This window comes from Streptopelia decaocto (assembly GCF_964273445.1).
Source record: "Streptopelia decaocto genome assembly, chromosome: 7".
Classification (NCBI taxonomy): domain Eukaryota; kingdom Metazoa; phylum Chordata; class Aves; order Columbiformes; family Columbidae; genus Streptopelia; species Streptopelia decaocto.
In genome coordinates this window covers 3,213,997-3,225,541 of record NC_138661.1, presented here as the reverse complement: position 1 = coordinate 3,225,541, position 11,545 = coordinate 3,213,997, and the positions used below count along the sequence as shown (strand labels likewise).

The window sequence follows — 11,545 nt, the reverse complement described above, 5'->3', positions numbered from 1 at the left end:
GCTTGGTCCAAGCTATTTTTTCCCCACATATTTTGATGCAGCCATATAACCCAAGCAGTCATTATTCACTCCACATCAGTGATCTCCTCATTTCCAGCTGTCCTTTCCTCTGGGCATGAAATGCCATTTATCGCAAGCATCATGTCTCCACCCTTGGTCAACCCAACCAGGGGTTTTTCAGCCCCCACCAGAGCTGGGGCTTGTTTCTTCAGCTTGTCCCTCTCACCCCACGCCGTCCCACTAGAGATCTTTATCAAAGAAGTCATCGAAGAGAGAAACTCTCTCTGTCTTGGTTCTCACGAGCGTAGGCTTGTGGTAAATCTTCTCTTCCCTTTCCCACTCCTCGGAGTCTGTGCTGGAGGTGTCCCAGAACAGATCCCTTGTCCGTGGCTCCCTGGAGAACCACAGGTCAACCTTCTCACTCCTGCCTGGAGAGAGGTCAGCCCCACCATGTTGGCCAGACGGTCTTCCATCCCATGTGTTTCCTTAGGGGAAAAAAATGCTAATAACAAAATAAAGTCCATAATTTTGCAAAGCTTGCATGCCCAGTCCCCTAGGGTTTAGCTGGAAATGGCTGTGGGCAGCTGGAGGCACGTAAAGAAGATCCCGAGAGATGCCCTCCAAAACCAGACTCCATGATCAGGGCTGGGCAGGGCAGGGTGAGGTATAATATATTCAGGGTTATATTTGGTGAAATTATAGAGTCTGGTAAGAAGCAGTATGGTTTTATCACCAGGCAGAAGAGAGCTGAGACAAAGAAATGCCATGGAATAGGAGCAGCCATGTCTGTTACCCTTTCTCTTGGTAAGAGTTCACTGGCAGACAAGTTTTTCACTGATTTAAGCACTTTTACCCTCAGTGATACGTTTCCAGACTGTGCCAAAGGTTCTCACATGCAAGCAAAGCATAACAGAGCTCATGCATTGGAGATGTCAGTACAAAGTTACGGCTGAGATTCGCTTTGATTTCCCCTTCACTGGGGACAGTGCGGTCACCTTGTGTGCCCTGGCACCTTCAAACCCCGCAGCTGCACCCCAGCCTGCATCAACCAGAGCCCCAAAGCTTCGATCAGAGTCACGGCCACATCCAAAGCACTGCAGGTTGCCCTCCAGATTTACAGGATCACAGACTGGTTGGGTTGAAGGGACCTCTGGAGATCCCCCAGTCCACCCCCCCTGCTCACGCAGGGTCACAGAGCAGATCACACAGGTGGGTCCAGGGGGTTTGAATGTCTCAGAGAAGGAGACTCCACACCCGCTCTGGGCAGCCTGGGCCAGGCTCTGGCACCTCCCAGCAAACAGGTTTCTCCTCATGTTCAGATGGACCCTCCTGTGTTTCAGTCTGTGCCCGTTGCCCCTCACCCTGGCGTTGGGCACCACTGAACAGAGTCTGGTCCATCCTCTGACACCCACCCTGAGATATTGATCAGCAGAAATAAGATCCCTCTCAGCTTCTCCAGCTCAGTAGCCCCAGCTCTCTCAGTCTTTCCTCATCACAAAGATGCTCCAGCATCTCTGGAGCCCTCTGCTCAACTCTCTCCAGTCTTAATTCACATCTGCTCAGGTCTCTTTGGATGATATCGAACAAGTAGCCCAGAGACCTGCACCCTGCCCCTCGGCATCCCTGCGTTACAGCCACATCTCACCGCTTCCCTCCTTCAGTCTTTTGAATTTTTACTATGTCACAGCAGGAGATGGAGCAGTGGAAGCAGCTTCCACTGGGAAACTTCTCTGATGGCATTTAAGAGGCTGGTGAGTTTTACATCTCCTTGGAAAATTATTCTACTTACCATGGTCGTCTCCATGAAAACGCTGATTGAGCTCAGCAGGGACGAGGTCTCGGCTTTCAATGCTGCTGCCTCTCTGGAGACTGTCAAGGACTTTCTCCGGGCTGAATTCCTTGATTTTTTGTTTGTTGATTTTTGCCTCCCTGTGGAGATTTCGCTTCAGCTCTGCCTGGGTTTGCAAACAAGTCATCAACACAAGCAGCGGAGGAGCAAACACGTTTTAACAGTTCTACAAGGCACAGCATTGGGGGGCCAGGGCTGAAAATAATTATGCAGTTAAGTAGTTTAACCAGGGCAAATGGTATTTGCCAAACTGGATACGTGACAGAACATGACCCGTATGCAGATTTTTGGTTTATCCACGGGCCATGGCCTAATGAGAGCAAAGCGTTGCAAAAATCAGAAGTAATTACCGATCGTGGGGGTCCTGGAGGGGTTCACCACTTTGACTTTGCCTGAACTACCAGAAAAGCTTCATTTGACCTTCCTAGTAAGAGGCTTTAAGCCCCCTGGTCCATGGAAGAGACCCTGGGGATGGACAGACCCCCATCCAAGAGGGGAAGCCCCAACCTCTCCCCAAACCCATAGCAGCGTTACCTCTCGGTGCCTGCGGGTCAAGTCCAGCATCTGCAGCTTGTGCAAGTGCTGCCGCCTGCCAGGGGGGTGTCCCAGGCTTTGCCCCCTCTCCTCCAGAGCCTACGGGGTGTTCATAAACATAAATAAATATACCTGTGCTTTCTGACAGAGAAACAGCCCCCAGCTCCCAAAGCTGTGCCTGCCCCCTTGGCTTCCCCAGGGATACAGACAGCAAGCATCTCCCTGCACAGCCAGCTCGCAGCGATTTATCACAGACTTCTAGTGCACTTGTAGTTTATCTCATAGCTCTGGGGCACGGTGGGAAAAATTTTAATTAAAACAAAGTATAACTGTTCCTCCCGCCCCCGCCCCCAGCCCCAAGGCGTTACCGCTTTGAGTTGTTTGTCCAAGATAATCTCGTGGTCCAAAGGGAGGAAAAGGCTTTTGCACGTTTGGGGTTGCAGGGGGTGTTTACCGCACTTGCAGCTCTTTCCCTGTTCACTGCAAGTGGTGGGTGTTCAAGTCACTCGGCCATTTCAAAAAGTGGTCCTCAAACCTTCAGCCTCAAAAATGTATAAGGTCCTGGCTCAGCAGGGAACTGTCATGCTGGAGATTCAGAATCTTTCCCTGTATTTCGCATCCTTTCACCCACACACCAGTTATTTCAGCCAGGGATGGGAGCGCAGGCGGCATAAAACACCAACTGCTGCTTTTTGGGGTGCCTGAATTGTGAGGGAAAGCAGTCTGCAGCCAGCAATGACCCATTCATGGGGCTCAACCATGTCCTTACCTTTTTTTGGGGGCTTGCAGCCACTTCTCGCTGATTCCAGGGCTTTGCAGGAGTGATTGCTTGCATAGGGCCGGCAGGTTCAAGCCTCTACAAGTCCAATATTTATAATATTCAGCATTGCTTGTTCCACATAATCACAAAACCTGATATGAAACTAGCTTGACATTTTTCCAGCTCCAGTTCTGGCCTGGCTGCTTGAGCTGCAGCAAGGAGATTGGCATCTCTAGTAGATGCTCAGCGAGATGAACATTTTAATTATGGTGCTTTGGAAGTGGACAAACCAGGCGGGATACCCTGCATGGCAATCAAAGTGGCAAAACCCCCGTCTGAAATTAGTTTCATCCCTGTAGGTATTTGTCTTTGAGTCTCAACAGCTTCCAAGGCTCCAGCCAAGGCCAGAGTGAAGAGAAACCCCAGCTCAAAGTGTTTCATGTCAAAGCTGAATCATGGAGATGTGTCATAATTCAATATAAAGTCTCCCAGTAGGACATCCGAGGGCAGACCCTGGTTACATGAGACCCAGAGCACCATTCCCTCCATCCAGCCTCACAGAATCCCAGAATGTCAGGGGTTGGAAGGACCTGGAAAGCTCATCCAGTGCAATCCCCCCATGGAGCAGGAACGCGCAGATGAGGTTACACAGGAAGGTGTCCAGGCGGGTTGGAATGTCTGCACAGAAGGAGACTCCACAACCCCCCTGGGCAGCCTGGTTCAGTGTTCTATTACCCTCACTGAGAAGAAGTTTCTTCTCAAATTTAAATGGAACCTCTTGTGTTCCCATTTGAACCCATTACCCCTTGTCCTACCATTGGTTGTCACCCAGAAGAGCCTGGCTCCATCCTCCTGACACTCACCCTTTCCATATTTGTAAACATTAATAAGGTCACCCCTCAGTCTCCTCCAGGCTCAAGAGCCCCAGCTCCCTCAGCCTTTCCCCCTGTGTTGGCCTGAGCAGGACGTTTCTCTGCATGGTACAAAGTACCTTTTCTGGTGGCTTATGAAGTGGGCAGACACTGTTTACAGACTAAGCTATACAGACTAAGCACAGATTTTTATTGTAAGGAGGCAAGTTGTCTCCTTAAATCGTGCCACGCTACTGGCTGATCGTGGGCCATTCCATGGTTTGATATCTCTAGTGTCCCCTTCTAGGATGGGAGCTCAAAAATAAAGAGGGGGCATCATCGAGGATGTCATCAGCAAGACCTGGCTTACACTTTATGTGGGACATCATGAACCCCTTGAATATGAATTAGAGTGTCTTCTAAATGGTGACAATGCTTCTGGCTGCACTGAACTGCCAAAGCCTGAGCTACAGTTTGTAAGCCTCTTGTAAATCAATGCAAAACCACAGGAGAAAATAAGCCAGCAGCAGCATCATGTAAAGGGAGAAATCCCTGTCAGTCCCGAATGCCAAGTTCACATGTCTCTTAGCATTAAAAAACTCCTCACAAATCTGAATATGAAGCTTAAAAAATGGCACTAGATGGCAGCATGTGACACCACAAGCTGCAGTCCGGGCTGTGCATCACTCCTCCATGCCACCAAGGCAGATAAACTCCTGCATCCGTCCCCTCATCTCACTGCACCTGCTGGGGTGGCCAAGTCTCAGGATTTTGGCTAAAGTTGTGTCACAGGCTGCAAAATCAACTCTTTTGTCTCTGTGAACCTCATGGGATTTTTCTCTGGAAACACTCCCTGACTGAAATCCTTTAGAAGTCCTTGGGAAGGCCACATCATCCTGCTTTGCTGTCTTTGAAAATATTCCCGCAGGGATAAGGGTTTTTGCTGGTGCCGTTTACGCTCCCTAACAGCAATGGCAGAATCAGCAGTAGGATTAACAGTTTTGTTGTCCTGCAATAAGTGTTAACAAGGTCTGAATAATACATAATTAGAGCTGTAATGGAAATAAGATCAATGAGTAAAAATTACGTGCTGGCAGGAAATTTTAAAATGAGGTTGTGATTCCACGTGACAGTTCACAGGGTGTAGCTGGGCTCATTCCAGGTGCTGCTGCCGCATCCTCACACCAAATCCAAGGACACATTATTCAACAGTCGGTGGCTGCCTGTGCTCTCTGAAGCCACCAGTCTTGGCCAGAGCCACAGCCTGGAGTGTTGGGGTTTTATCTGACCCTGTCCGGTGTCTCTTCTGTTCTTTGTTGTATTAAATAGACCTTAATCACAGCAAGGAAGGTGTGAGCCAAGCAGCTCTGCTTCAGCAGGTTTGCTGCTCTGGGACATGTGCAGAGGGCTGGTCACCAAATTTTGGGAGAGTGGAGATGCTCTCAGGGGGTCTCAGAGCAGCACAGGGAGGTGACATGTTCACCCAAGGGTTTTAATGGCAAGGGGTTATATAGGTGGCTGGGAAGGAACGTGACCAGCGCAGGCAGCTGAAGGACAGGTTGGTCCTGGTGTAACCCAGGGCTGGGACAACCATCACCTACAGGAATGCTGCAGAGAAGGCCATGGCCTATCAGGGCAAATACATCTCTTTCATGGGCTAAACAGCCAAGAAGTGTGTTTTCTTCTGTTTGACCCCAACCACCGCTAAGGACTCCCTCCATCTGCCTGATTAGGCTGCTAATATGCCCCATGCAGCTGGGCTCTCTTGGAGGGTCTCAGCAGCAGGGCCTTAATTGCTAATTAAAAGTCCTGCCTAAATGAGGGTATAGGGCAACGGGAGAAGTATTTCCATCAGCTGAATACTTCCTGGAGCAGGATGCTCTGCTTCACCCATGCTTGAGGGGTCTGCTAAAGTTCTTCCCTTTCTCTGTCTGGTTTTATTGTTTGCTCCCAGTATTAGAGCCCACAGATCTGGGCTGAGCAGCAGAGAAGAAACACAGCTGAAAGCCTTGGGCTGGGATGCCAGAGGAGAAAGATTTGATTAATAAAGTGGGGGAGCTGCAGCTCTGGGGCATCCAGAGTGGTGCTGGTGTCCCCAGTGTCCCTCCCTGAGCCTCTGTGGGCACGTGGAGAAGGAGGGAGGAGTCCATCTTAGCCAAACGTCGTCAGCTTTGCATCTTAAATAGTGAGCAGGTAAGAGATGGGAAGTTGGATGCTGTTCCTGGCTCATTTGGGAGGGTGTTGAGAAGCAATGAAAATGCAGGTGGAGCAGATGAAGGGCTTGAGTTTTAAATAACCTGATTCACCGCAAGAATTGTACAGCCACGGTAATGCAGCTCCAGCTTAACCCTGTGAGCACATCATGGCCTGAGCCTCACCCAGGTTTTGTATTGTATAAAAGCATTGGTGCAGAAAAATATCAGCACAGAAGATGTGGAGGGCTTCTTGTCACTGTTGTTTTTTTTTTAATGAAATGACAGCTCTACCCCTTGAGGAGCATGGTGCACTAGTGATGTTTCCTTTCCTTCTTTGCAGTAGATTATATGGATATAAATACATTTTTGAGCTTTAATTATGTTGTGGTAGCTCTTGTGTGGGGAAAATCCCGATTGCCAGGACAAGCAGTGTTATGGGTTTCAGAGCTTGGAGTGGATGGAATGTGGGAAGTGCCGGAAGGACAAAGGAAAGTCATGGAGGAGTGAACAAGGGTGGTTTATGTTTGTTGGGGGAGGCTTTTTTTAATATCTAGATATACAGATGTGTGTGTACACAAGTATATAGTGCTGTTGAGGGGAGAAGGTGAAGGTACGTGTAGGTACAGAGCATGTATAGAAATTATTGAAACCTAAAATAAATAAAACAGAACTCAACTAGAGATGGTCATCTAAAGGTAGGACCTTCTACTTGCATTGTAGTAGATTCTTTGTTTCCCCCATTGTGGTGCTGTGACACATGCCCACATCTCCAATGTCATTGGGTCAATCAGAGCAACACAGAGAGCTTTTCAAACTCGCCTTACTTGAGGTCTTCGGGGTGGGTGCTGTTTAATGATGCTGGTTTCTTCCTTTTCCGGCACCGTGTTGAAAGAAAGGGGCCCTTAAAAATCAGAGAAGAAATGGGTGAAGTTACTTTTGGGTGATTATTGGCTGCTAGGCTATACTCACCAATAGTTTTCTGCCCTATTTTTTGATTGGCATGTCCTACTAACATCTCTCTTGGTTTACCCATGTAACACATGGTATAAATTATTCTATTAGCTGCAGAAATAATGAAAGGATGTACCTGTGGTTTCTGAAAACTGTGTCTGCTGTGTACCTCTCCTACTTACCTCTACAGCCCCTCATACATCCTATATGTGACAATAACCATCCTCCGTGTCTCCTGTAGCCTCCCTGACTCCCATGTGTGACCAAGGGCCCCCTTCTTCCTGTGACTATCAGCTGGCCAAGAAAACTGTGAGCTTTACTGCCTCCTCACTGCCTTCTGAAGTTGGGAACAGGCAGCAATTTCGGTCTTTTCTTGCTCCCTGAGACTTTATCATCATTGTTTTTTGGTGGAACTGAGAAATACCTCTGTTTTCACGGACTGTGGCAGAGTTGGGCTACAGCCAGCCAGTGAGCTCAGAAGTTAGTGGGTTACGGCAAGACAAGTGGTACGATCACAGACCCTCATCTTTGGAAATAAGCCCAAAATAACGTGCTACACACCAGCGATTGCTTGTTAATTATTAAAGTCGTGCTTTCACTGAGGCCTGAACGTGATCTGGGCTCGGGCCTGTTCTGCAATGGTGCTCTCAAGTGGACGTTGCTGCCTTTTCATTTTCTTGCACAAATAAATACTTACTACTGCAGTATTTCTTTTACAAAAAGAGTTTCACTATCCCATTTAGTCCCCCCCAAAACTGCCTTGGTGCATTCAAATGCCATTTTACACATGGAGTTGAGTGAGGTGTTGCTGAGCAGCTCCTGCTCCCACATGATGAGAGCCCCGAGGTGGCCACGGGGAAAGAGAGCTGGGGATAAAGTGCAGGAGTTACATCTTGATGCCAAATTCGACAGTTATATTAAAAAGAAATATGATAATTTGGGAGTCACCTTATGGGGGACCTCGGTGGTCACTTTAAATGAGCCCCATGGGAGATCACCAAGGAAGGGCTCTGGGAGAAGAAAGCGATGGAGGGTGTTGGGATACGGGAGGAGGTGGTGACTCCACCGGATAAACGATTGCTGGGCTCTGCTGAGCGCTGGCAATGATGAACGGCTGAGCGGAGCTGCGGCTGCTCTGCACAGGCAGGACTGGGAGCCTGAGTGTTAATGTCCAGCTCTGGAGGTTCCTCTGGAGACAAACTCCAGCTGCCGCAGAACATGTGCGGAAATAGCAGCTTGTGATAGCAAAAGGGGGTTATGGAGTTGTCACATCTCAATCTGCAAGACAAATTAGTGGGTAAGGAATTTGTAAGGGGGAAGTGAAAGGTGATGGGGTGGTTGACGGTGCTGGGAATGTGGGATGGATCAGAGGGTTGGAACAGCTCTGCTGTCAGGACAGGCTGAGAGAGTTCAGCCTGGAGAAGAGAAGATCTGGGGAGACCTTATTGTGGCCTTTCTGTACTCAAAAGGGATTGAGAAGAAAGATGGGGACAAACTATTAAGCAGGGCGTGTTGCAATAGGACAAGGGGTGATGGTTTTAAACCAAAGGAGGGAGATTCAGGCTGGACATGAGGAAGAAATTGTTGTCCCTGAGGGTGGTGAGAGCCTGGCCCAGGTTGGCCAGAGAGGTGGTGGATGCCCCATCCCTGGAGACATCCCAGGCCAGGCTGGACGGGGCTCTGAGCACCCTGAGCTGGTGAAGATGTCCCTGCTCATGGCAGGGGGGCACTGGGGGAGCTTTGATTCTATGACAAGGCACAGCAAAGGGGCTGGGGCTCGGGAGATGCTTTTTCTGGCGGGAGAATATGGCTTTGGGGAAGTTATTTCTCCCTTACGAGGTTTGCTGGTTTGTTTTGTCCATGTTTGGGTATTTTTAAAATTATTCCCTCTCATCCTATCCATGTGTGTCTTGCAGGAGATTCACCCTTATCCTGTACAGACACAGAACTGGGAGCCAAGTGCTCGCTGTCCCCAAACCCCCTCAGTCCTGGGCAGGGATGGTCCCTGGCACAGCTGGTGATGCCACCAAAGAGGGCCCATCGTCCCCCCATTCCATGCTGCCAGCTCAAAGCCACAGCTCAAGGCATTCTCATCACTTTTATTTTTCACCTTTGCACGTCAGTATCTGCAGATTTTCCCACTGGAAGAAGTGGGATTTAACACAAGCCAAGATGAACCCTCCTAAACCAAATAAAAGCTATTCTCTTGAAGGCTTTGCTTAGTTAGTCAGCAGCTCAAGCTAATACATCACTCAAGTACTCTTTTTAATTCTGGAAATGAAAAGTAGTAGAAAAATACATTTATTGAGGGGGGTTATTTTTTTCTATAGAAGTACACCATCCAGCCCCTTGATTTGGATGGGCGCAAACCTCCTTCCTCGCCTCTGGGAAGGTTTGGTGTGTTGATGGAGTTTAAGCCCTGCTGTGAAAGGCTGGGGGAGAGGCTGCACGATGCCACTTGTAGGCACACACACGCAGTTGTGCTATTCGCCTTGCTCTCCCTCTTAAGTTATGAAATTAGCCCTGTGCGAGACACGGGTGTAATTCATTTTAATGCTGAGTTTTACCTGCTGAGCGCATTACGCAGAATTTAATGCTAATTAAGCTAATGACAGTGATATGCCCAGTGGCAGCAGGTGAGCAGGATGGGTGTACAACCGAGAGTTATGGGGTTGCTGTACAAGGATTTGCTTGAACACAGAGTGGTGTCAATGTAGGAGAGTGGGGCTGTTCCTGGGGGGTGACTGATGGGAGCGAGGAGCCTGGGATCTGGTGATCATAAAACAGGCCACGATGGGGGAAAATAATAGTCTTCCCAAAGCTAAAATGTCCTGGAAATGGCAAAAAGCTACTCACGTAGGATGGTGTGTCCATGTACCTACACCCACCCCACGCTGCAGCTCCAGCCAATGCCCCTGTCCTCTGCTTCACAACAGTTTGGTGACAACCCCCCTACCTGCAGAGGATCTCCCGTACCAGGTCTCCCGGAGAGGTGGCAGTTCGTGACGCTTGCTGGGCTGTCCCGGCACCCTGAGGAGCTGGCATGGGGTGACGAGAGCAGGCAGGTCCTCCCCGGTGTGCATCGGTGCCACCTTGGTCACCTTGGGATGCGCCTTGGAAGAGCTCAGGCCCATTTTGCAGAGCGGTGGCTTTGAAAGGAGAATGAGAAACCCCTTGTGCACCGTCCTCCCTGAACACGGAGGGATCTTTGCGAGCGATTGTGGCTCCTGGGGAGCTCTGTGCTGGCTGCCAAGGCCAGGGCTGATTCCCACGGACGTGCCCGCATGTTGTTCCCAGCTTGGTTAAACATTGACCCGACTCCAGCCATTCCCCCACAGGGAGGAGAGGCGGCTGCCGCTGATGGCAAAGTGGAAAGCAGCTCGGGTAGTCAGCACCAAGCCCTGGGGAAGCTTTGTTTTTTACCAACAAGTGACTTTTCAACCAGGGGCACCACCTCAGCTGGCCATAGGCTGACCTGGAGGTATTCCTACAAGCAGCTCTTTTGCTAAATTTTCAGTTTTTGGAAGGAAATTAAATCCTTGGAGGGCCAAAAGGGTTAAAGTGTGTCTCACCCTGCATGGGAGAATAGCATGAGGACAGGGGCTGGCTGGGGAGCATCCTCCACCCTTGCTCCAACCCATCTGAAAACATCAGCCGAAGTGTGTCATATCCTGCAGTTCTGGAGCTGCTGCAGGACTTGTGCCAAACACAGCAGGATTGGTGCATAAGGGAAAGATCTGCACTTCTCCGTTGCTCCTAAGGTGAATGAAGGGGTTCAGAGGCCACCGTTTCCTTGGAGCTGTAGTCAGACGTTCATTTCCGAGGCAGAGCAATTGGAAAATACGTAGGGAGGGTTATTTATGCAAAAAGATTACTGTTGCAGGGTGGGTTTTTTTGGCAGGAATAGGGTTCCAAGAGGAGGTCAGAGGACCTGTGGGTTCAGCTGTGAAACATGTGGAAAGCAGCAAAAATAGAGTGTGTGAGGAGAGCCCAAAGAAGCATCAGAGCTGGGGTTCATTTAGCAGCAGCTTATCCCATTGGGACCCCTGGAGTGATCCTGTAGAGGTTGGGAGCAATGGGGGCCTCTTCTGGTTTTTATCTTGGGAGAGGGGTGCTGGGAGGAGGGTTGTGTGACATGAGGGTCATGGTAGAGCCAAGAGTCCAGCACTCATGGCCAACAGATCCACAGATGGAACCACTCAACTCCCCATTGACAGACATGAGGAGGTTTCAAGCTGCAAAATACCACTGGCCAGGGGTGGCAGCTCCCAGTAGAAACTGTTCCTCCCTGGAGCAACCCAACAGGTTCATGTTTTCATCTGCAAAGCACCAACATCATTCTTGACTTTGCTTTGCAACAAGTCACATAGGGTTTGAGGCAGCAGGGTAGCTTTGTCTGTATTTT

General features: G+C 49.5%; 1 protein-coding gene across 1 annotated transcript; it reads right to left on the bottom strand.

The window, feature by feature from the left end:
- Positions 1-240: 240 nt before the first annotated feature.
- Positions 241-10,274, bottom strand: CCDC198 (coiled-coil domain containing 198; the record flags this gene model as incomplete). Its single annotated transcript, XM_082058346.1, has 6 exons — positions 241-485; positions 1,790-1,955; positions 2,384-2,482; positions 3,153-3,239; positions 7,014-7,090; positions 10,097-10,274. 6 exons carry the CDS (start codon positions 10,272-10,274, stop codon positions 241-243), a joined length of 852 nt encoding a protein of 283 aa, XP_081914472.1.
- Positions 10,275-11,545: the final 1,271 nt, after the last annotated feature.